General features: G+C 53.4%; 6 protein-coding genes across 6 annotated transcripts; 3 read left to right on the top strand and 3 right to left on the bottom strand.

Annotated features, from left to right (window-relative positions):
- Positions 1 to 851: 851 nt before the first annotated feature.
- Positions 852 to 2,171, top strand: BDP81DRAFT_444545 (uncharacterized protein; the record flags this gene model as incomplete). The annotated part of the gene is made up of 1 exon (XM_060591849.1): positions 852 to 2,171. The coding sequence occupies one exon, from the start codon at positions 852 to 854 to the stop codon at positions 2,169 to 2,171; it is 1,320 nt and encodes a 439-aa protein (XP_060451940.1).
- Positions 2,172 to 3,631: 1,460 nt separating this feature from the next.
- Positions 3,632 to 5,361, bottom strand: BDP81DRAFT_11902 (phosphopantetheinyl transferase). The gene is made up of 2 exons (XM_060581578.1): positions 5,020 to 5,361; positions 3,632 to 4,732 (listed from the first exon to the last, which is right to left on the bottom strand). Exons 1-2 carry the CDS (start codon positions 5,101 to 5,103, stop codon positions 3,881 to 3,883), a joined length of 936 nt encoding a protein of 311 aa, XP_060451939.1. The 5' UTR covers positions 5,104 to 5,361; the 3' UTR covers positions 3,632 to 3,880.
- Positions 5,362 to 8,841: 3,480 nt separating this feature from the next.
- On the bottom strand, positions 8,842 to 9,291 carry BDP81DRAFT_305885 (cytochrome c oxidase assembly protein PET191-domain-containing protein; the record flags this gene model as incomplete). Its single annotated transcript, XM_060583219.1, has 2 exons — positions 8,842 to 9,209; positions 9,267 to 9,291. The coding sequence occupies 2 exons, from the start codon at positions 9,289 to 9,291 to the stop codon at positions 8,842 to 8,844; spliced, it is 393 nt and encodes a 130-aa protein (XP_060451938.1).
- A 485-nt stretch (positions 9,292 to 9,776) lies between these two features.
- On the top strand, positions 9,777 to 12,687 carry BDP81DRAFT_363674 (Alpha/Beta hydrolase protein). Its single transcript, XM_060586474.1, has 5 exons — positions 9,777 to 10,163; positions 10,348 to 10,427; positions 10,490 to 10,585; positions 10,661 to 10,956; positions 11,010 to 12,687. Exons 1-5 carry the CDS (start codon positions 10,132 to 10,134, stop codon positions 12,453 to 12,455), a joined length of 1,950 nt encoding a protein of 649 aa, XP_060451937.1. The 5' UTR covers positions 9,777 to 10,131; the 3' UTR covers positions 12,456 to 12,687.
- A 1,104-nt stretch (positions 12,688 to 13,791) lies between these two features.
- On the top strand, positions 13,792 to 15,021 carry BDP81DRAFT_307282 (RTA1 like protein; the record flags this gene model as incomplete). The annotated part of the gene is made up of 2 exons (XM_060583352.1): positions 13,792 to 14,340; positions 14,419 to 15,021. The coding sequence occupies 2 exons, from the start codon at positions 13,792 to 13,794 to the stop codon at positions 15,019 to 15,021; spliced, it is 1,152 nt and encodes a 383-aa protein (XP_060451936.1).
- A 962-nt stretch (positions 15,022 to 15,983) lies between these two features.
- BDP81DRAFT_306201 (uncharacterized protein) lies at positions 15,984 to 19,694 on the bottom strand (the record flags this gene model as incomplete). The annotated part of the gene is made up of 5 exons (XM_060583255.1): positions 15,984 to 16,192; positions 16,282 to 16,543; positions 16,606 to 17,195; positions 17,250 to 18,980; positions 19,046 to 19,694. 5 exons carry the CDS (start codon positions 19,692 to 19,694, stop codon positions 15,984 to 15,986), a joined length of 3,441 nt encoding a protein of 1,146 aa, XP_060451935.1.
- Positions 19,695 to 24,403: the final 4,709 nt, after the last annotated feature.

Raw genomic sequence — 24,403 nt, 5'->3', positions numbered from 1 at the left:
CACGGAAAGATTGCTTGCCAGAGGGTTAAAATTCAACATCAATATTCATTGGGCTTTTGCCTCGTCACAACTTCTGTTCTATCCCTGAGGAGAGTCACGAAGAAATGAGGCTGCAGCTTTCTCCTGGATGCATGGATGCATCTATATCTCAACTATCGAGGAAGGGGGCGAGTTACCGACTACTTTGACAGAGGCAAACGGACGTCCTTGCCTAGTGATGGCCTATTCTTCAACGAATTTACATGTAATGCCTAGAAACGCCATGCGGCACTGAGAGTCCAATCCAAGTCCAGGGCATCCATGAACTTAACACGATTATGTATGATCGGTCCCGAAGAGCTTCACAGCTGCTGTCCGCGTCAGCGGCCAATGTTCGCCTCAAAACATAGCACAACACCTGCGGCTACGCCTCTGGTTTCTCCGAAGGGGCATCTTGGTCGATATTGTTGCTGTCCTAGGCAAATTATGTATTTATAGTCTGTAGCAACAGCCTAGCATCGACTTGGACACCTTCTATGATGACTTCCCAGAAACGATTCCGGACAGCCAACGACGATCTGGCCGCAATAGCGACCGGGGTGGATTCCGTGACGTATCGCAACTATCTCAGTTCATCGAATTTCCTAATCGGGAAAGACGTAGATGGACATACCCCAAATGAGGACGGCACGACAGCTGCGCCTCGACGAATTGAGACATCGTTGGACGCCACATCCACGACCTCCGCATTCATGTCTGGCCTTACGTCAGGAAACAAACGATTCCTACCTTTGCTAGCTTGTGAAGCCATCTTCCATTCCGTCTATTCTCGGGGGCTTCATGAGGTATCATGTATCAACCACAACCTCAAGATGGAAACGACGATGCCTAGGCGGCCGCACCTCAATCTGTTCAATCCAGACCCTGTGATAACCAAAAAATCCAGCTTTATGTTGTTTCCGCAGTTCCCGGTAGAGATTCGTCTTTTGATCTGGAAGCATGCGTTACATCGTCATCGCATGATACATATTGTCCTTGAGAAGGGCGGGAAACAGCAGAGACACGATGATGATGAAAGCAACGGTCTCCTCAACAGCCTGGGCCGTCGGGTGACTGGGTATCACTACAAGGCCATCATCGATACTCGACGACCCCTTTTACCCGATATCATGAGAGTGAACAGGGAAGCACGAGACGCCGTGTTGTCATTCTACTCTACGCAACTGCCATGCCGCTTCAGACCAGACAAACAAAGCGAAAGAACATCCGTCATCCACTTGAACCTGGACTGGGACTACCTCCGAGTCTCCTACGGGAAAGCGCACAACATCTTCTTCGACTTCATCCACGACCTCCACGCTCACGACCCCAAAGGCCGCGGCCTCCAGCACCTAGTCATAGAAGAACCCGACTATCAGACATCGGTCTACAACCCATCGCCACCCAAGCGCACCTTCGCCGAAGGCCCCTCACTAGACGCCTTTCGAACCACCGCCGTAAAGGATCTCAAAAGCCTCTGGTTCAAGTGCACGCCCCGCGGCGCCCGCGCCCTCAACGTGCTGGACTGGAGGCGCGTTCACGTCTTCAACTACGGCGTCCCCGTGTTCCCGAGCTTCACCTTCTTTGACGCACCGGTGCCGGATCCAAGGGTCGGAATCGCTCGGGATTTGAAAAAAATTGGTGTGAGCTTGCATGATCCGAGGGAGGGCCCGCTCGGCTGGCGTGTGCTTCTTCGTGACGCCGGTCTACGGCCTGAGGACATGACGACCAGGGGCCAGGTCCGAGATCTGGACGTCCGCATTATGTACGCCTCGAGCGAGGAGGATGCCGTCCGCAACCGCGAGGATGCGGCGAGGGTCCTTCATGAAGAGGACTTTCGGTGGCTTGAGCTGCAGTGGTGGTTTCACGGGTGGGACACGCCTGCGGCCGGAGGACGTGGGGGCGGCAATCGGCCTGCGGGGTGTTTCTCGACGGCATCGGGGTTGCAGGCTAAGCGACCTGAGTTCGATGGACCCGAGGTATTGGCTGCGGCGCCCAGGCCGGCGCTCGGTTTTTGGTTGTTTCCCGTCGAGGCGTTTGGGGAGATCCCAGGGGAGGAAGAGGAGGAGGAGGCGAGCAGCTGGTTGAAGGTGAAGTGGATATGGGACCTAAGTTCGCATCGGCCTGAACTTGCGCTGGCGGACCTATGTTGATGCTGGATCTTGGCGACAGATTCAATGTTCGTTTTGGCGGGATGACTGAGAACAAGGGACGTCTAGACACTTATCTATCATTGGTGGGCCTACACAGTCGCTGATTACTTGTGGATTCGGAGTTAACCATACTTGGAAAGCAAAGCGTCGAAAATAGGATCGAAAATGGAATCGACGAAGGAATTGACGAAGGAATCGATGAAGGCATTGATGAAGACATCAAGGAGATAATCGAGGTAAGACATGGTATGAAAACGTATAGCGATAGCCTACAATGTTTTTCAACTTTGACAAGAAAAAGGAGGTATCGAATGTGTGATGGGTGTATGGGTGAGTATTGGAATGTGGCATACATCAGTGACTTGAGGCGGCGGCATCGTTCTTGACGACGGCGACGAGGGTATCTCCGATACTACCAAGGTATTTCGAGCTACCGTCACCTTGAGGATCAGTCTTAAGTCAGCTGGGTGCGCATAAGCTCACAAGGTGGCGTCGCGCCTGATATTGCCATGAATAAGATCAATCCGTAGTTATAAGCGTGAGAAGGGGAAATCGAAAAGATGTTGGAGAATCAGAAACAGGCATATAACTTTAAGTCCGGCTCCGAGTCGTACTTTGGCTTTGTTGCACTTAAGGAACAGCGACTTGTGAAGACAATCGTACCTACTTAGCGCAACATAAATATAACCGCGATCTCTTCCTTAGTAATGAGTGTAAAGAGACTTCCTACCTTACCCCTTCTGTCGTCACTTTGTGTTCCTCTCGTTTATGAAATCTTCCAGCTCACCATCGGCATCTCAATAATTACCACAAAGCTCTACCCGCCATCAGTTTCTACGATACCAGCACGCGGGTAACGTGTTTATCTGCCGGTCTTCGAAGCCAAAACTGCCACTTCAGTATGAGAAAAAAAGGCAAATTACTTCTAAATCATTCAGAAAATTCCGTAGCCCGTTCTTAATAGTATTTGTAGTGTTTATCGAATATTGGACTTATTGAGTGCTGAATAAACCCTGAGGGAAAGAGAGAGCTTGGGAGAACCGGCGGATGATTTTGCTACCCGCGTGACCACATACTTGACGTGGAGAATATAGCAGAGCCTCCCAGGCTTAGATGTCCTCTATCTCATGGATAGGTCTGTTGAGGGATGTTGCTTCGTGCCCATCAAAGATGGGCACAGATGAACCATTTCAAATTGACGATTGATGCGGTCGGTGACCTAGGAAATGAGATACGACACCATTTTCTGGAGGCTAAACGGAACTCGTATCCCGGGAAGAATAAATCCATGATTTGCCTGTGATCACCACTATGTATGTACGGCAATTTTAGCACTGCTTTTATGGTTAGTACTGTGATAGGTCATGTGAGTAGATGGGAATGAACAAGGAACATCAAGAGAGCTGTACGGATCTGTTCTCTGGTGAACCGAGGTCCTCAGAGGCTATCTGAGGCTCGGGGTTTGAACCTAGGCCAAATAGTTTTAGAGAGCTTGAACCTGCGTGAAGGTTGGCAGGCTCCGATTTGTTTCTTCAGAATACGAGGAGAACGATGAACGGTCTAGATACGAGGTATGAAAGGTCTGCCGGGAACAATCCAAGTTTGAAATCAGTTGCAGCCAGTACTGCAATATACAGAGTCATCACCCTCAATAATGAGACAGATCTACAAACATCTATATAAAAGCCGGATATGTAAGCAAGTAAAAGTTACTGATGCTCTTCTCCGAAAGCGAGCACTTCGTCTATATCCAGCATCTTGTACGGCCCCAGCTCGAAAGCGAGCCCGTCCTCCTTGTGCTCCGGCGTCCGGACAGCAGAGCAAGTCATGTAATCGGGACCCAGGGCCCTCAGGGACACATTCGCATCCTCCACCTTGGCCCCCTTGAAAACAATCTCATGATCCGCGACCGCCTCGCCTTCGGCACCAAAGTTCTCCGCAGGCGTCGGCGGCCGGAACTTTTTAAACTGCAGATCCCCCAGCCAGGGCGCGAGGAGTGCCTCGCCCGTCATCTTGACGTACGCCTCCCGCAGACACCACAGCGCGTAAAAGCACCGCAGCTTGAAGTCGGCCACGTCCTCGAGCGAGGCGCCCGGTTTCAACCCCGGCGGGATCGCCGCCAGGACCTGCCACTTGAGGAAGCTGGCCTCGATGGGCGAGAGCACGTCGGCGTGGACGTCGACAAACTTGGGCCAGCCTTCTTTGCTGAGCATGCCGTGATCCCTGGTGCGGCGTTCCGAGGTGCAGACGATGTCGACGCCGACGTCGACGGGGCCCCTGGCGGCGACGTCGTAGCCGTGGACCGCGAACATGGCGACCAGCCCTGCCTGGTGGCTCACGTTGAAGCTGAGCGGGCTGGTGCCGTCGGCGGTGCGGAAGATGGGCTTGGTGCGCTCGTCGCGGACGGCGGTGGCATCGTGCCAGGGGACGCCGCAGAAGCGGCTGATGGCGTAGCGTTTCAGGAGGTGCGAACCCAGGGACAGCTTCGCGTCGCGGACGTGGTAGTACTTTAGCACGGCTTTACGCTCGTCGGCGGTGAGGAGTGCGAAAGCTCGGGATGCCTTTTGAGCGGGTTCGGTTTCGTGTCAGTTTGTTTCTCAATTTCTTCTTCTTCTTTCTTCTGCGGTCCCATTGTTCCAGGGGTAAATGGCGCGCAGGGGGTGGGGGAGCTTTCGAAGTTCGAAGTTGCTGTTGCATAGAGAAGGGAGGTAGGGGGGACAACTTGGGACGAGCATTTTTTGGAATGGTTCGCCGGGACATGTTTGAATAATACAGAGCCGCGAAACGGGCATGGGGCAACGGGCAAACAGCAACGCGGATTCGATCAGGAACGGGGTGCAGTACGTACGGCTTGCTCGAGTTGCTTCGTTTCAGTGGCCTCCGGCCATAATTGCCGTGTATCCAGGATCCACTGTATGATAGTCGGGGCCATCTTGATCGGTGGTTTTTGTCAGTTTCTGGTTGTTTCGAGGATGCCTGTCGGACTTGGAAACACTGGTTGGTTTCTCGCAGTGCCTAATGCCCGTCCGTCTGCTTTCTCTACTGACGCAACCTGCAGCCTCGACGAAGGTTCACCCGGAGCAGGACTTCCTCACAGAGTCGGCAGGACTATTTCAGCCTGCTCTGGCGTTGCTCTTCTGCCCAAAATCCAGATCCGGCTTTGTCGTCGGAAGGAGGGATGAAATGTGCCTGCCAAGAAACCCTGAATAAGGTTAAAGATTGGCAACAAGCTGAAGTTGCGTCTTTTGACACGTTACCTGCCCCGCTGTCGCCGGTTGAGAAGTTGACGAGACGACAAGGACGCCGAGACGAGCGTCGTGGGTACGACCGTAAGCAATTGGACGACGGGGGTTCGGTGAGGTAAGGTAAGCGGAGTGAGGATGCAGTGCCGCAAGCGAGTAAGACTCAGTAGATAGAGTGAGGTAAGCTGTAATTGCTCTTGGCAGACGGGCAGGCCGGCGACGTGTGAAGGGTGACGGATCGACGATTTGCAGAATCAAGTTTCAGACATCAGGCCATCGAGTTCTTGGGAGGATTTGCGAGTCGCTTGTAGTTTCACCGAGAGGTTTGGACCGTTGGTTGACGAGGGTGAGATTGTCACAGGTTTCCGTGGGTTTTAGTCCTTTGGAGTGGGAAGGGGTGGGAGGTTGAGACGTTTCCACGTCCCCTTCAAGCTGGAAACTGCCCGGGGGGGGGGGGTTGGAGGGGCAGCGAGAGAGGGGCCAAAGTGCCCGCAGCCCACCAGCACCTTACTGAGTATCCGTAGCCGTCCAGTAGGACGTAGGTACCTCCACCTCAAGCTCCGAGCCCCGGAACAAGGCGGACCATCGCCCGCTAGCGCCATTTCTCCTGGTGGAGGGGTGTCACGGCTGCAGATCACACCGAAATGCGCGGCTTGACCCCTCCATCTTTGCCGCCCCAAACCTTTTCTCAACTTCAACTCCACCTCACCACATATCATATTTGGCATGACTTACATTGTCTCACGCTCTCTATAAATCAGTCTTCGCCCGTCCTTCATCTCCACCGGTCTTTCCTTCTTCTTTTCTCTTCAGCGCAATTCTACCCTCGTTCACAGAATTCGCCACGTAGCCGAGTCTCTCCGCCAAACTCATCCAAAGATTCCTGCGTTTCTTCTTTCCAAATCGTCTCAACCTGCCTCCCTTGTTCCGCCGCCATGACCGCCAACCAAGCCACGATCACAAACCTACAGTCATGTTCCGACGTCGAGCAGGCCAGGAGTGCACCTTTCTTCCTTTGTTCCGCTGGCCAGGTCGTCTCCCTTCTAGGAGAGGCTTGATCTCGGAAGCGTAGAACAAAACTTAAATTTTTTTTTTTCGATCTTCCGATTTTCCTGTGTACGCGGCAACGGGACGCCAGCCGAAGTCCAGTCGAGAATCGAAAATCATTCTTCAACCAAACCTTTTTTTACAACAACCCGCTGGGAGGCATCCGCATGGGCCTGAAGCGTCGATGATCCGTCCGAAAAGAGTCCACGCGCCGGGGCAAACGTGCGGCACAACTATGAACACCCCGGCGCGGCTGGCCGCGGATGACGAGAATCCGCTGGAGAGAACCGCGTGAGCCTGAAGCGACGGCGCTTCTATTATTTTTTCTCTTCCCTTCCCGCTCGATCCTATACATCCCCGCCTGCCTCACCTGGGCTCGGTCTCTCCGTCGAGATAGAGAACAGGGCTGAGAAGGTTGGGGGTTTCCATCCTGACTCGCCTGGCCTGGTCTCTCTGTGAGATAAGGACGGGTTAGAGAAGGAGAGTGACAGAACGGGAGGGGGGCGCCAAACTTTTCTTCTTCTTCTTCTTTATTTCATGTCAGCCCATCATAACGCCGAGAGTTGGGCAAGCCCGGTGAAGCGCTCGGGATGGGCCCGCGCCGCCATGCCCGTCTTTATACGGGAATGATTCGACGCGGGTCCGAAATTGCGTGGAGGGTCCCTTGCAAAGTCTGGACCTTTTCGTTGGTGCGAGGGATTATGGTGCTCCTGTGGGAGTACCGACCAACCAGACTCGAACAATTTAATGGACATAATCTGTGGAGAGGGGACGATCCGGGGAAACTGGGCTGTGTAGGTGGATTTCCGCCGTTGATCGGGCCCATATCTCGACGTATTCGGGATTCCAAAATCCGATCGCTTGCGGATAAACGTTGGAAAGTTAATGGGCCAGCGTCATATAATGTTAATTTATTGCACTCATTGTTGTTCCCTATACGCGTCCCAGGACGTGACTTCGACTACAGATAAAGAGCTCGTATGAAGGCAACTGTCCTTGATGTAGTCGATGGGCCTCGGGTTCTTCCATGTACCACAAGATGGCAAGTGGTGCCTCTATGCTAGGAGACTGTCTTTATGATCATTTCAGGGGGGACCTAGATGCCCTGTCCAAGCCAAACTCAGGGTGCCCAGTGATATATCCTTCCATAACGGAGCTGAAGGGGGTGTGAAAAGAATAAGGAAGGAGGGGTCTATGGTAGTAGTCATGCTAGTAAATATCAACAGGCGATTATGTAAAGATGGGTTTGTAAAGTGTAAGCTTTTCTCAATACCTGTGGTCAACTTCAAATAAAAAACCTCAAAGGGACTAGGCAATGAGTCACGCGTGTGATGAATTAAACTGCCCTGAATACACACTTGAATGAATACACGACCAGCCCTTATATACCCCTCCAAGTCCATTCCTGTCACCAGCACAGCAGGCGCCTTCCTAGGTCGGTTGGTCAGGTCAAACTGGCTGGGTGGTGGAGTGGTCCAAGGTCAACAATCAAATTACGCCCAAAGCCTACTCGACAACAGGCTACCGAGTACCCGAGTTCGAATCCCAGCATGAGCACCAAGAGATGTAGCCACACCGGTGGTGAACTCTTTTTCTTTTTTGTTTTGTCAACCTTTGAGATGATCGGTATGCTTGCTGCTTTGTGTCGTATTCCTTCGAGCTCGCAGACAATCTGTGAATATAAGTTGACGCTGGAGTTTGATAGCGAGAAGGCGATTTCAGATATCGGCGAGCGCAAGAGACTTTAACAATAGGCTTCTGGCTGTCAAAGTGACTCACCTTTACCTCGGAATTCTTGTTTTAATATACGCAAGGCGTCTGAGTAGTACTAGCTTTATCGTCAGTCTTGTCAAGAGTGCGCAACGAGGCTACGAATTACTCGCTCGACTGCGCTCCTCAAACATTCATTCTGAGCTTCTTCTTCTTCTTCTTCTGGAACAACGAAGATGGCCAGGCCCAGTCGTGTACTTAGGGATGCCAGGTTTCTCGGAGTCCTCACGAACTGCACTTCTGGCCATACCCCGTAGAACCAGATTCACATCTCATCATGATCAGACGCTCTACTTATTTGCCAATCTTCCTAGTGGAGAAGTTCTGTTTTCGTCTGAATTTTAGAAATCCTTTTTGAATACAGAAGCATGCTTTGGTTCCGTCGTGAGGATCCAAGAATATGCAGCTCGGGCCTGTCCTAAACAAGGCCACCGGTTTTGTGTGTTTTGAGAACGCCATGACGCCTCCCTATGCCTCGCTCCTCAGATCATACACATTGTTTGTACAAGTATTGTATCCTACGCCGCGCCTGTCAGCGGTTATCCTCCTCCCCTCCTCTTTTGCACCCTCTCTCAGGAGCAATGTCTTGTGTCTGCCTCTTTCTCTTCAAATCACTTCTTCTGCGCAGCCTCCTGCTCCTTGCGATACTGCTCGTTCTCAACCTCGCGCCAGTCCCTAGGCGCAGGCTCGTTGCCGTCGGTCTCGCCCCTGCCGCCGGCAAAGGCAGGCCGTCCAGCATAGAGCTGGTAGCCCTTGCCGCTCTCGGCGTCATTCATGGTCTTGTAGTTGACGGGCATGTTGCCGCGGAAGCGCTTGCGCATGTCGACCATGCCGCGCTTGCACTCGCCGAAACCTTTTTTGAGCTGCTGGCACTTTGTGGGGAGGCCCTCGACGAGGGGCGATCGGAGGCAGTCGGAGGCGCTGTTGCGCTGGACCATGACGCACTCGGATTCCTGGAGGCATTGCGCGAGAGCCTCGCCTGGAGGGAAAGTGTTAGCATGCTGTCGGGTGTATAGAAGTGAGTAAGAGAGCGTACGCAGTTCTTTGCAAGAGCTAGGCATGGTGACGGTGGTTTGGCATTCCCTCGGTAGACGAGTGAGTACACGGAAGGTGGTGCGACTATCTGGGAGCTGTCGGAGCTTCGAGTTTGCGATGAGCGATCCCCCCCGGGCCCCGGGAAAGCGAAAAGAAAAAACACCACATTTGTGATTGGTCAAAATGAGAGGATACGACCCCACCTTTATGCAGCGGTCTTCTGCAAGGTGCGAGAGTCGCAGAGGCAAGAGCAGGGCCGCTAGAGTTGGATGTCCCTGCAGTCCTTCAATAAGTACAATCCCACTTTGGGGGGCAAGTTGGCAAGGATGCATGGCTCCTCTGTCCAACCGCGTGTTCACACGCCAGCGTCCCTGCCACTGACACACTGTCAGATCTGGTTGATTGGAATGATTTGGGGGGGGGCGGAGGGGGCCAAGGAGGCGTGGCACCGCGTGGGAAACTTGGGAAGGTGTGCTGTGACCTTGGGACCTGGACCTTTTTGGGAGCTTCCAACCCAGATGGGATGCCCATCCATCCTCACATGTGACATCACCTACATCTTCTTCCCTCTAGAAACCTCAGACTTCCCACACCGCGGACCACTCACTTCCAGATTCGTTCCGCTGACACATTCTTGCGCCCAGCCCGCGCCAACACCAACGCCATTGCCATTGCCTGTCGAATAACTACCTGCAGTACCTTACGTCGGAAAATCACTTAAGCTTTTTGTCGTCTGCGCATTCAGCGATGATGGCTTGAAATCCCCTTGCAACACCTTTTCTTCTTCCTTCTCTCTTAGACATACTCGTTCCTGCCGCGCCACGGCTTCTACCTTAGATTAACCTCGTTCCAATCGCGCAATCACGATGGCTATCCCTTTCATTGGGCGATTGAACATGTAAGAGATGCTCCTTGCCCGCCGTGCTTGACTACGGTCATTCTTTCTCCTTCTCTCTCCCTTGGTATCCCTTTTTCTGGCCCTTCCAAGGTTCCCCTCGTCCCCTCGCTCGAAGCTCGAGCTCCTCTCCAATGCAGCGCAACTCGCGGATGAGACTTGGCCTGGCACTAATGGCATTGCGCAGCGTCGAATATTTAGCTCTAGTGGGGTCCTTCCTACTTGTCGGGCTCGAGGCTATCATCCGTATCCTGACCTTGGCTCTGCGTACGAAATGCGCCTCCCTCCGAGCGGTGGCGTCCAAGCTAGCTAACTCGCTTTCCCTACAGCTTCGCCGCTCATCTCGCTCTTCTATAGAGCTTCCCGTCGTTTATTTAACCGATTCTCGACACCGGAACAGAAGCGCGCCGAGCAGAAAAAGAAATGTTCGTTTGTCTGGCGGCTGTTTCAACCTCTAGTTGTGTGATTTACTTTGCGCTAACCCTTGTATTGCCGCGCAGCCATCTCCACCTCTGTGAGAGACGCCTCCGACTTTGTGGACCTTTGCCGTCTGTATGGATATGAAGCCGAGGAGCACGTCCTCCAGACCAAGGATGGGTACTTGCTTGGTCTGCACCGGTTGGCATGGAAGAAGGGCGAAGAGGAACAAAAGATCAACAGCGGGCCGGGAAGTTTGAAGAAGAAGGTCTTGTACCTTCACCATGGGCTGCTCATGAATTCCGAGGTGTGGGTCTGCTTGACCGACGAGCAGCGATGTCTTCCTTTTGTGCTCGTCGAGAAGGGCTACGATGTTTGGGTCAGTGTTTCGCCTTGCAATTACTTGGGCGCATTTGCTGACTATCCACGTAGCTTGGCAATAACCGCGGCAACAAGTACTCCAAGAAGTCGGTACATCACTCGCCCAAGTCGACTGATTTTTGGAACTTTACGATCGACGAGTTCGCCTTCCACGATATCCCGGACAGCATCTCTTACATCCTAGAGACAACTTCGCAGGAGAGCTTGTCGTACATTGGGTTCTCCCAAGGAACTGCTCAGGCGTTTGCCACCCTTGCTATCCACCCGAAGCTGAACCAGCAGGTCAACGTCTTCATTGCCTTGGCTCCGGCTATGTCGCCAGCAGGTCTCTCCAACGGAATCGTCGACGCTCTGATTAAAGCCTCACCTCAGGTTCTGTTCCTCCTCTTCGGCCGCCGATCCATCCTCAGCTCCGCCACCATGTGGCAGTCCATTCTTTACCCGCCCATCTTTGTTAGAGTCATTGATATGGGCCTTTCATTTTTGTTCAATTGGCAGACGAAGAACATCACCCTCAGCCAAAAGCTTGCAGCATATCCTCATCTGTACTCCTTCACCAGCACGAAGTGCGTGGTTCACTGGTTCCAGATTATCCGGAACAAGTCGTTCCAAATGTACGATGACGACGTCCACCCACCCATGTCGATAAGCTCTTCTAGCAAGTACACCAAGGTCGCGAAATACCCCACACGAAACATCAAGACGCCCATCGTTCTTGTTTACGGCGGTAGCGATTCATTGGTCGACATCAAAGTGATGCTCAAGGAGCTCCCATCCCAGACAATAGCCACCGAGATTCCCCATTATGAGCATCTCGACTTCCTATGGGGTAAAGACAACAATGTCAAGGTGTTCCCTCACGTTTTCGATGCCCTCGACAGTTTCACCGATGCTCAACATACCAAGGAGGAATATGACCGGTATCAGCTGGCGAGGCAAGAGAGTCTCATGGGGTCTGGGAATGCATACAAGAAACACGCTTACAGGGACAGCGATGTTTCTGGCGATGTCTCTGCCAGCGAAGCTTCGAATGCCGTGGACGAGGGCCGGAATGGCAACGGTGTCGAGAGTGTGGAGACCCCCTCTCCCCAAAACAAGATTCGGGATCGTCCCTCGGGGATTCCTTCCCCGTATAACACCACCCGCCTGCGCACTCCATACTCCCAAGTTGCAGCCGACGACGAGTCACCGTCGCCCTCTCCAGATAGGCCTTCCAGCCGCGCAGCGGAAGGCGAGGAAAGACCGGACAGCTCGCTGGACACTCGCGAGTCGCCAACGTCCAAGCTCAAGGGCATTGGCGTCCGTCGCGGAAGTGGAGGCAGCCACCTGAGCCTGGATAGTATGCGCGAAGGAAGGGGTATCAGTCTCGGGACGAGTAAGGCTCTGGGCGGCGTGGTCACCAAGAATCCCATTGACCCCAAGGGGCTTGCGAATATGGTTCCTGATGAGAACAAGACTGGTGGGAAGAAGAAGAAGCGCGTGACAGTTGCGCCGTAGGTATTGAAAGCTATGGACCTGGGAGGTGTAGGATATGGCTTGGATCAAGGCGGCAAAACAGCACATCTTTCGTAGTGTAATGTATTTCACTGTACTCATCCTGATTTGACCAAACGGCGAACTGACTCCCGGTGCTTCGCTCGTCTCCCTCTTCTGATGCCACATGGTCTTCACCTCCGTACCTAACAAGTTATCAGTCTGGACATTTCTTGGCGACTACTAAAGTGAGAAGATATCTTCCAATAAATTGGACAAGTGTCAAAGCTTTCCTGCTCATCGATCGGGAGCTCCCCCTCACTTAGCAAAAGTATATCTGGGTTGCGGCCCGATATGATTAACCTCGCCTTGAGTGCGGAGAGCTAGGCAGAAAGATTGGAATAAGCTCCGGACTAGGAGAGTTTGGATGAACACCCTTGCAACCTCGCTTGCCCCTGCTTACTTTGAGCGATTCGACAACTGCGTGTGGTTTTGATTTCCTTATGTTTTTGTTCATACTTTGGGTAGCTATGTTAAGAGGGAAACATCAAAATCTGTAATTTCTTCATGATCCAGTATACGCCAGCACTATTTCCACGCCAGCGGCCGAACCGTGGCCACCGAGATCCTCATCATGGTGGAAGATTATTCGGTGACTTCTTCTCTTCCACTTAACGAGCAAGTAGAATTAGCCCGGAGAAACTGTTTTCAGCTCAAATCGATACGGGTTCAATTATTCGGGACGCCACAAACTGTCATAGGTGACGGAGCTACCTAAAGCACTGTGATGAGAGAATTAAGACAGTATCTACAGTGCCTGCATATATATCTCATGGGCACTCTGCCCACCGATTTAAGTCTTTCCCCTGCATGGCGAGCGGCGCCATGTGCAAGTGGCTAGACCCCCAAACGCTGCCAAAGTCGAACGAGATGAGTCCAAAAGGGTTCTTCATCTGCGGGCAGGGCATGGCACGGGAAGGTGATGAGGGCATTGAACGGGGAGCGTTTGCCCCGTATCAAGGTGTTTTCTGCCCTTGACCTAGACTGCCGAAGACAAGTACTCTCGAGGGCTACGGCAAGCTCGATCATGATTTCTTGCCCGCACGAAAGAATATTGCTGCCGCCTACCCTGAGAGGTCGACAGTATATCATCCCTCACGCCTCCTTCCCTCTTCTCTCCCGACCTCTTTCCTCTCTCTGAGAGTTTTGCCATCAATCCCCTTGTCTGATTCTGCCATTGAAAGGACATTGAAGCTCCTTTGGCCCATCCCCTCTCTTCATCCATCATCCACATCCATCTCCCTTCGTCAAACACCGCAACACTGCGGCCAACTCAGCAAAGATGGACTACCCAAAAATGATGGAAATCATCCAAGAAGTCCAATCAGACCCATCAGGCGTCGACCCAGACCGCATCCTAAACTACATCTTCGCCTCCACAGGCCACAGTGTGAACAACCCCCCTCCCCCGGCGGTCATCAACCAGCTCAAGGCCGACTTCGCTCGCTGGCTCCCCGCCTTTTGCTACCTCAAGCCCGACCTCGAGTACTGCAAGGAAGGCGTCATCTCTTTCTACTCCTACCGCGTGTCCATCGTCGCCAACGCCATCTTTCTTGCTTTGTTCACGTTGTCGTTCTTTTGGTTTGCGTATACCATGTACCGCACCCGCCGGGCCAATATGTTTAGTGTGGCCATGATGTTTGGCATTGTTTCCGAGATGGTTGGGTATACGGGACGCATCTTGAGCTGGAAGAACCAGTGGAACGAGAATCCTTTCTTGGTGCAGGTTTGCTGTTTGACTGTTGGTCCGGCGTTCCTTACTGCCGGGATCTATCTCTGTCTGAGGCAGATTGTCACGGCCTTTGGACCGAAGAACTCGAGGATCCCGCCGACATGGTACACCAGAATCGTAAGTAATCCTCATATTCTCTTCATGAGTAACCCAAATCCTGTAAGAAGAAAGTTCCGAAAGCTAACATCTCCCCAGTTCATCCCCTGCGACCTCATCTCCCTCGCCCTCCAAGCCGTAGGCGGCGCCCTCGCCTCCGTAGCCTCAAAACGCGACCTCCCCACCGCAAAAGGCGACGCCGTCATGCTCGCAGGTCTCGCCTTCCAAGTCTTCACCATGTTCGCCTTCATGCTCGTCGCCGCAGACTTTGCCCTCCGCACCTACCTCGCCTCCCGCCACGCCCACCTCCCCAACCTCTCTTGCGCCCTCAACAACCACCCAGACATGGTCCGCCTCCGCCGCTCCTGGCGCTTCAAGGGGTTCTTGGGCGCGCTGGTCGTCTCCACCGTCTGTATCTTCATCCGCTGCGTTTTCCGTGTCATCGAACTCAGTGGCGGGTGGACGGGACCCCTTATGGCGCGCCAGGATCTATTCATCACATTCGAGGGCGTCATGATTGTGATCTCTGTGGTGGTGTTGAATGTATTCCATCCGGCGCTGTGTAGCTCGCACTTGTTTGAGCCGCCTGTTGATCGTACTGTTGGTGTGCCCAAGAGGCGGAAGAGGGTGAATGCGGGACCGAGGTTGGTGAATTTTGATTCGTATGAGAAGAGTCATGGGAGCTCCATCGAGACTGCTTAATGGGTGTTGGATCTTTTGGTGTTGTTTTCACGGCTGAAGTTTTTTATGTCCTGTTTGTCCTTTTCTTCCAAAAAGCATGTAATACTGTTCTCGACGCTTCTCTCATGCGTCAAGCGTCAGTAGTATAGACCGATTGCTCACCTTTTTTTTTTTTTTTTTTTTTTTTTTGCTTCAAGTCTTACTTGATCTGCGTTCTTTTCTTACTTCTTCTTCTATTCAACCTGTCTTGGTAGTACATACTACATAGCTAGGAGTGGGCGGCTTTATGAGTGGGGAGTCAGTTTGATCGAGGGGTAAAACATCGGAAATGGCATGCGGATGTAGCTTGTTAATATCTGTTAGAAACGCGACTGTATTTTGGTTAGAAGTAAATCTAGTTGCATTCCACGTACCGAGGCCAAGGCTCTTCTGACTGGGGTTTCAACTGTGACACATCAGGATATCGTCATCATCATCATCATCACATGTGGCCATTTTCGCAAGAGATGAAGACAATCGAGTTTGATTTGAATACGTACGACCCAAGTAAGGCCACCTGAACAGCTCTTTCGAGGTGACAACAAGCAACTCAAATGCTTTGCCATCCCTCAGTAATCTCAACTCAAAACATGGGGAGTGGTCTCAGCCACTCTTTTCCAACACTATTTTTCTTGCCTACTTGCCATTTTCCATTGTATCTGTGTGCCTCAATTCCTGATTGCCTCAGGTCGAATCACTTTTGAAAGTAACGCAAAGAGGGGGTATCTCGCAAACGCCGCCCAAGACTGTTTTCAGCTGGCCAAAAGGGCCTCTGCTGAGAGGTATGCGATGGGGTATGTATGTAAAGACGAAGGGAAAGAAAAAAAATCCTCTGAGGCCAAAGGGAAAGGGAAGGGGATGAGCCAATACTCAAACAGTCCGACCGATGTGGACATTGGGGAGATACAAACGAAGCTCAATCAGGCTCGTATCTCTTCCGCCATTCAGATCGAAACATTGCCAAGAGGCAGGATCTTTGACGGGTCGCCAGTAAAGCGGTTGTGGTACTCGACTATGCCCTTTGCAATGCTGGGGAAGTCCTTGATGTTCTGCGATCTCATCTCTTGCAACAACTTGCGCAATCCATCATTGAATTGCGTCTTCTCGGGTCCTTCCAGGGTCGTGCCACCCAACTGGAGGAGAATCTGGTCGTCTAAAACGCGGGGGGCGACCGTCAGCGTTCGACATGCCTCGAGGACACGCAACGTGGTCATTAGTCCTTGCGGGGTGAAGGCGACCTACCCGGCAGCTTCATGGACTCGAAATGCTGGTAAATGCAGTCAGCACCCCGAGGGCATTCCCGGCTGGCCAGCTGGTCTGGGCAGATGGGCAGATTCGGATCAATCCTGTTGCTGTAGGTGAGGGACCGGAGCCCGCCAGGGACGGTTTCAGCAAACTTGGGATGGTATCGGTAAGCACGGAAATACTGCAGCGGACTCTCGTAAGGGGTGAAGCGTTCTCCAGACGATGATGCCTCATCAGTGCTCTGTGTGGCAAGCGGGGCCTAGCAATCAAGTCAGTAATCGAAGCGCTTCCTTGGCGCGAAACAAAGAGTACTTCTCTCACGGCGTTGACATCCTGCTCAGGGGTCGACTCGTTGACTCCCAGCGAGATCTGTTCGGGAATCTGTGAGGCTCTGGCACTCGGTTGCTGTGAGTCAGTGTCACTGTTGACAAGCGAAACAGCGCTCTCTGCTGCGACTGGGCTGGTGGACGGAGACTTCGCGGCAGCTGCCGGAACAACATTCTCAGCGGGCTCGTAGTCGTCTTCATGCTCTGGCTCGGATGAGCTGGAGTCATCGGACTCGGCCATGGCAACATCGGAGGCATCATCACTAGTGATTGCATCATCATCACCCGCAGTCTCGGGGCTGGTAGGAGTCTCATGAAGCGCAGGCATGGGGGTCTCTGTGGAGGGTGGGACTTGAGAGGGGCTCGTTGCGGCTTTACCAGTGACCGCGTTTTCGGCATCATCTGCCGCGTCGGAAGCGTCCTTGTCGAGGCTCATTGCAGGAGACTTGCTGCGACGCACGCTTGCAGCACTGCTAGATTGTTCAGCCACTTTGCTTGAACTCTGCTCAGCGTCTGCGGCAGCAGGCAAAGGAGTCTGCATCTCGGACTGGGGAACTGTGGACGTTGCAGTGGCAACGGGATCGACTTTGGTACGTTAATATTGAGTCTATGTCCAATGTGTTCAAGGTGAAGACTTACCGGAATTGCTTTTGAGCTGGTTCTGAGGCTCAGAAGACTCGTCCGAGTCCTGTTCGAGCTGCTCCATCTCCTCTGTCAACTTGTGCTTCTCGGTCTCCTCTTCTCGAATCTCATGCTCTAGGCGAGACATTTGGATCTGAAGAAGGCGGAGCTTGCTCTTCTTCGTCTGCAGTCTATTCTCGAGGAGCGGGAGGTTGGTGCTAACAGTCCGAAGCTTCTGAGAGCGACTAGAGTCACCTTGAATGCGGTTATCCGATGGCTTGGGCAAGCGCATTGAGCTGCTGGGCTCGGCGATCGCGGGTGACTGCTGGCCGTTGGGCGGATCAGATGCATGGGAATCACCCATAGACTGGACTCTTCGCATGCTTGGCTTGCCACCATCCGAATCAAGAGGAGTATCTAGTGTCTGTCCAGCCGACTTCTGGCCAAGTGACTTCTCGCCCATGGCCGCCTTGAGCTTGGCGCGAGCCTCAGCCAAGGCGATCTTGCGCTTCATGGCCTCAATCTGCTTGTCCATGACGTCAATATGAGCTTGCTTTGGCTGAGAGCCTACAGCGCCGGACTGAGGGGTGGTGACGTTGCTTGGAGCAGGGCTCGAAAGCTGGCGTTGAAGACCATTGGACAGGGGCGGAAAGTCGCGGAAAGATGCCGGTCTCAGAGATGGTGTGTCTTGCTGAGTGCTTGATGGCTCGTCCGTGGGAGAACCAATCTCCATCTCAACATCCTCGTCATCAGACCCTTCACTAACATCAATGACAAAGCGGGTGTCTTGCTGAGTATGGCCGAACGGGCGTTTATTGGCATAAGGATTGGCCACAAAGTCGGATGCGACGGGTCTTTTACGCTGGTTGATGATAGGCGCAGGCTGTGGAGCAGATGTGAAAAGACCAGGAATGGCTGAAGCCGGAGCAGTCTGACGATCGGCCGATTGTTGCAGGGCATTGGGCCGAGCAAGGTAGCTTGCAGGCACCACGACCGGCACGTTAGCAGCTGCTGATTGAGGTCTGCGAGAAGGATCAACTGGGGAAGCCTCCTTTGATTGAGAGGATTGCAAAGATCCTTTGCGATCCGCTGCCTTCTGAGCGCGGGCTTCACGGGATTTCTGCAGAGCATCCATCTTTTGTTGCTGGACAAGTGTCTTGTCGTTTGACGCACCAGCTTGTGCACCAGTGTTGGTGGACGAAGATGCTGTCGTCTTTGCACCCTTTGCAGCTAACAGGCGAGCAATACGATCCTTTCTCTCTTCTCCAGCCGACTTCACCGCTGAAGGCGATGACTGTTGTTGAGCCGGGGGCTTTGGGGGAAGCGCTGGGCCTGACGTTCTGGCCTGTTGAGAGGCAGGCTGACCAGAGGCATAAGAGAGCCCGGGCAATGATGCGGGAGTGGAAAGGCCTGGGATGGAGAATTGGCTGGGGGCTTTGGTATCCAGCTTCAAGTCAGTCAAGAGGTTGTCAACAACGGTCTTGTCAATACCCTCATCGACAAAGTCCTGACGGCGGACACCCAGAGGCCAAAGGTTGCTGATAGCGGACCGAGCTCTCTGCCTAGCGTCCTCCACTGCATTCTTGCCTTGCTGCTGCTGACTGGCGGCTGTCGCAACAGGCTGATTGAACTGTCCACCAGACACATGCGTCTGCGAGGAGGAAGCGCCATGTTGATTGTTGGGCGCCATGCGCGGGTGAACTTCGTGAGGAGACAGATGAGGGGAGTATGATCCGGAATGCTCTCGGTCTACCGATTGTTAGCTTTGAACCGACAATAAATCTCCATCTGAAAGAAAAACACGGAATACACACCATTACCACCTGCAGGGTGCTTCATCCCACCATCTTTTGGGCCACCGTAGGAGCTGGCGATGGGATAACCGACACTGCTCTTGCCATTGCGCGCGTTTGCATTTGCAGCATTCGGCGCGTTTCGGCGTTGCTGGCGTGAGTTCGCCTCTGGAAGGGTCTCCTGAGGCTCGTACACATCGTCGAGTTCGCCGTCGGAGAGCTCGCCTTCCTCGGCATCGTTCGATGTTTGCTTCGTAGATCGCTTCGGCGCGGTAGGAGGGAGAGCACCGGAGGCGACGGGGGCCTTGGGCATCGGGACGTTGTCGGCCTGGTAGTACTGCGACGCTGGGATGAGATTGGGACCGTCTCTTGGGGCCTGCCAGTGATGCTGAGGAGCTGGCTGCTGCTCGTGCGATTGCTGCCAACCAAAGCCTTGAGGAAGCTGGGGAAGCTGAGGGAGATGACCGTAGCCGCCAAGGCCAGGAATCATGTTTTGATTCTGCTCGTACGCGGGCTGTGTATGCGAAACAGCATCAAAGGTGTTTTCATTGTGCTGAGGGTATTGAGCGAAAAGCGGTGGAATCGGGTAGGAGTAGGGCTGCTGCTGCTGCGGTTGAGCAGGCGGCTGGCCTGGGTACGGCGGGTACCCGTAAGGGTAGTGGTTGTTCATGGCGAGTACCTGCGACTGTGACTGCTGGACCGCCTACCTTGTGACAAAAAGGTACTCGAAGGGAAGGTTTGAAGAAAGAGTTCAGCCCAAAAGCAATAGGTAGGGGAGTGGTGGCAAGTGTGTGATCGCGATGGTGCTTCTGATTGCCGGTCCTTCAATAAATGTGGTGGAGGAAGGTTGTCTCTAGCTTGATGCGCTAGAATAGAAGGTGCAAGGTGGGAAAATCTGGGCGAGTCGAGTCGAGTCGAGTCGGTGGGCAAGGGCGAAAGGAGTATGGCAATTCGTAATTCGCGGTGGAGGGAAGAAGAAGATGACTGTGGTGGTGTTGGTGGGAGGTCAGGGTTGGCAGGTGTGATGTTGGAATTGACTTGCTCTGCCTCGCGCCTACAGGAGGGAGAATTTCACGACGCGAAAAAAGCTCTCGTCGGAAAAACAGTCGTCATGCACCTCCTCCGTACAGCGGTCAGCGGTGGGCGTTGGGCGGTGGGCGCGTAGCAGCGGCTATCCGAATTCGGATAGATTTGTGAGAAGAGAAAATTCTGCAGATGAAAGCAACGCTGAATGCTACTGATTGTGCGACTGCCTTGAACCGTCGCGTCACAAAAAGATGCTGAATAGGTGAGCTTTGGAACGTTGATGTCTTTGAAGGTTAAAGTAGCTGCAAGTGGGTGAGGGTGAGCAAACATTGGCGTCTAGATTTGCGACTCGAATGCGACTGCTACCTACGGACGGAGGTTGGGGCGGGTGGACGGCCCTCGGGCAGTATTCGACAACTCTCACGGGCAAGGACGGGCGGGATTACTGGGGCAAAGAAGGGCAAGCACGGAAGGGCACCGTGGCACCGTGGCACCGTGGGCAGGCAGGTCCAACAAACAAGGCCCGAGTCAAATGGAGATTCGAGGCCGTGAGTATGCAAGGATAGCCGTGGCCAACAGTGGGGAGACACTCCATTTGCCTCTAGTCCCCATCCAGCTAGTGTGACTTGAGACGGTCTCGCGTCACATTTGTCGCTGGCGGCTGGCGTCTGTCACGTGGGGGCTCCCCCCCAGTGGCCCCCTCCATTGTTTACTTTGCTCAGGCGTACCCTGAGCAACCGTACTCCTGAATCCCTGTTCTTTGTTAGTCCAGAGTCAACAATACAATATCCATCCTTACGTCGATTGTAAATCCTCCACTTTCCCAGCCTCCCCGACATTGCCTTGATCTCGTCTTTTCGTCACTGCCAATTTCGTCCAAGAGGCTGTGATCCCGCGACGTCTTTCATATTGTTTTCTTTCAGAGTTTCGTCGTTTTCGTTGCCCTTCGTCAGCTTTGCCTCCAGGTCTATCTTAATGTGTACTCCATGAGCGACGTTTTGCGACGAACGACACGAACCCAACACGACACGCCACCCTGAGGGCTGCGCTCTTCTGACGATATCATACACCCTCTCACAGCGCTCAAATCATGGCGCAACCACGGAATAATCCTTTTGCTAGGACCTCGCCCGGTCCTAGCAGCGGCCGCCCGAAATCCGCAATCTTCTCATCACCATCTCCGCTGTCGGCCGTCACCACGCCCGTATCCCACGTCAGGAACCACTCCACTGCCTCAGCAGCACCCGCTGCAGCACCTGCGCCATCCGCAGCTCCCATCATGTTCTCAGGCACCGGCCACTTCCGTCACAATCGCTCCGACTCGAGGAACAGCGGCTCCGGGTCTGGCACCTTTGCGCCCTCCTTCATCAAGACGGAGGAGATGCGCCGGGGTTCTGACACTGTCAAAGGCATCGAGGGCGAGAACGACTTCTCAGGAAAGCGTTATGTGTGGCTTAAGGACCCGCAAGCTGCTTTTGTGAGAGGCTGGGTGGTTGAGGAGACAGGAAGCAACAAGATACTCGTTCAATGTGACGATGGTACAGTAAGTGTTCTGGTGCGCCTGTCATGTGTGGTCGTAACATAGCTGACATACAAACTCCAGCAACGAGAAGTCGACGCCGAAAGCGTCGACAAGGTCAACCCCGCCAAGTTCGACAAGGCAAACGATATGGCTGAATTGACCCATCTGAACGAGGCGTCCGTCGTCCATAACCTCCACATGAGATACCAGGCCGACCTCATCTACACCTACTCCGGCCTCTTCTTGGTCACAGTCAACCCCTACTGCCCGCTACCCATCTACACAAACGAATATATCAATATGTACAAGGGGAGGAGTAGGGAGGACACCAAGCCACACATCTATGCCATGGCCGACCATGCTTTCCGCAATCTGGTGGAAGAAGGCGAGAATCAGAGTATTCTTGTCACTGGCGAGTCCGGTGCTGGTAAAACAGAGAACACCAAGAAGGTGATCCAGTACCTTGCGGCCGTCGCCCACTCCGAGTCCCCCGTGAAGAACAAGTCTCAACAGTCCAACCTATCACAACAGATCCTCCGAGCCAATCCTATTCTTGAGGCCTTCGGTAACGCCCAGACGGTGCGGAACAATAACTCTTCACGATTCGGCAAATTCATCCGCATCGAGTTCAACAAGGGCGGAGCCATCTCCGGTGCCTTCATTGACTGGTACCTCTTGGAGAAGTCTCGGGTGGTGAGGATCAACGGGCATGAGAGAAACTACCACATCTTCTATCAGCTTCTCAAGGGTGCAGACAGAAAGCTCAAGCAGGAATTCCTCCTCGATGGCTTGGATGTCGAGGACTTTGCTTACACTCGCGCTGGCCACGACACAATCGTTGGCGTGTCCGACCGAGAGGAGTGGGACTCGTTGATGGAGGCCTTCAACGTCATGGGCTTCTTAGACAAGGACCAGAACTCCATCATTCGCACAATCGCTGCAGTGCTACATCTCGGAAACATCTCTGTCGTCAAGGAAAGCCGTGCCGCAGACCAAGCCCGGCTGGCACCTGATGCCAAGGAACAGGCAGCCAAGGTTTGCAAGCTACTCGGTGTTCCTCTTGAGCCATTCCTTCAAGGCTTGCTTCATCCCAGAGTCAAGGCTGGCCGCGAATGGGTTGAAAAGGTTCAGACTCCTGAGCAGGTCCGACTGGGATTGGACGCGTTGTCCAAGGGTATCTACGAGAGAGGTTTCGGCAATCTCGTAACTCGCATCAACCGTCAGCTGGACCGCACAGGCATGGGCATCGACGACTCGCGCTTTATTGGCGTCCTGGATATCGCCGGTTTCGAAATCTTCGAAGAGAACAGCTTCGAGCAGCTTTGCATCAACTACACCAACGAAAAGCTCCAGCAGTTCTTCAACCATCACATGTTCGTACTTGAGCAAGAAGAGTACGCGAGGGAACAGATTGAATGGCAGTTCATTGACTTTGGACGCGACCTTCAGCCTACGATTGACCTCATCGAGCTACCCAATCCAATTGGTATTTTCTCTTGCTTGGATGAAGACTGTGTCATGCCCAAGGCTACGGACAAGTCTTTCACGGAAAAGCTCAACTCCTTGTGGGACAAGAAATCAAACAAGTACCGCCCTTCTCGACTCGGCCAAGGCTTCATCCTCACGCATTATGCAGCGGAAGTCGAGTACTCCACTGAAAGCTGGCTGGAGAAGAACAAGGATCCACTGAACGATAACATCACTCGTCTCCTTGCTTCATCTACAGACAAGCACATTGCCGATCTCTTTGCCGACTGCGCCGACGTTGACGATGATCTAGGTGCCAGCCGCAATCGGGTCAAGAAGGGATTGTTCCGAACCGTCGCACAGCGCCACAAGGAGCAGCTCCACAGCCTGATGGCCCAGCTCCATTCCACCCATCCTCACTTCGTCCGCTGTATCCTGCCCAACCACAAGAAGAAGCCCAAGCAATTCAACAAGTTGCTCGTGCTCGATCAGCTGCGATGCAACGGTGTTCTCGAAGGAATCCGCATTGCCCGGACCGGCTTTCCCAATCGCCTTCCTTTTGCTGAGTTCCGTCAACGATACGAAGTCCTCTGTAGAAACATGCCGAAAGGCTACCAAGAGGGCCAAGCCGTAGCGGCAATGATGCTTGAGAAGCTTGGTCTAGACAGGAGCTTGTACCGCGTGGGCCTTACGAAGGTCTTCTTCCGAGCTGGTGTGCTGGCCGAGCTGGAAGAACAGCGTGATGCCCTTATTACCGAAATCATGTCTCGATTCCAGTCAGTTGCACGTGGCTACATTCAGCGACGAGTCGCTTACAAGAGACTGTTCCGGACGGAGGCCACTCGCATCATCCAGAGAAACTTCAACACCTACCTTGACCTCATGGAGAATCCGTGGTGGCAGCTTGTCAGCAAGATGAAGCCACTCCTGGGCGCTACTCGCAGCGCAACAGAGGTCAAGAAGAGGGATGCAATGATTCGCCAGCTTCAGGACAAGATGAAACAAGAATCTGATGACCGCCACAAGCTGGAAGAGGATCGCCGGAACGTACACAACGAGATGGTCCGAATTCAACAGACCTTGGAGAGTGAACGCGCCCTCGCTTTGGACAAGGAAGAGATCTTCAAGCGTCTACAAGTAAGGGAAGCAGAACTCGAAGAGAAGCTCTCTGGCGCCATAGAAGACCAAGAGAGGCTGGAGGACCAACTCGACGACCTGCTGGAAGCCAAGAAGAGGGCTGAGCACGATGTTGAAAAGTACCGAGCTCAACTGGAGCAAGCAGCACTGCTTATTGCACGGCTGGAGCAGGAGAAGTCAGAGCTCTCGGAACGCACCGAGGAGTTGGAGCGCTCCATTGAAGAGAT

This window comes from Colletotrichum phormii (genome assembly GCF_030913505.1).
Source record: "Colletotrichum phormii strain CBS 102054 chromosome Unknown BDP81scaffold_1, whole genome shotgun sequence".
NCBI lineage: Eukaryota > Fungi > Ascomycota > Sordariomycetes > Glomerellales > Glomerellaceae > Colletotrichum > Colletotrichum phormii.
The sequence above is the reverse complement of the archived record's forward strand: the minus strand, read 5'-3'. Positions and strand labels throughout refer to the sequence as shown.

Bases quoted from the DNA above. Each gene is read 5' to 3' on its own strand.
- BDP81DRAFT_11902 (XM_060581578.1), bottom strand. From the start codon at position 5,103: ATGGCCCCGACTATCATACAGTGGATCCTGGATACACGGCAATTATGG. The intron at 4,733-5,019 runs GTACGTACTGCA...CCCGCTCAAAAG, and splicing joins CGAAGCAACTCGAGCAAGCC to GCATCCCGAGCTTTCGCACT.
- BDP81DRAFT_363674 (XM_060586474.1), top strand. From the start codon at position 10,132: ATGGCTATCCCTTTCATTGGGCGATTGAACAT. The intron at 10,428-10,489 runs GTACGAAATGCG...CTTTCCCTACAG, and splicing joins TATCCTGACCTTGGCTCTGC to CTTCGCCGCTCATCTCGCTC. The intron at 10,957-11,009 runs GTCAGTGTTTCG...CTATCCACGTAG, and splicing joins AGAAGGGCTACGATGTTTGG to CTTGGCAATAACCGCGGCAA.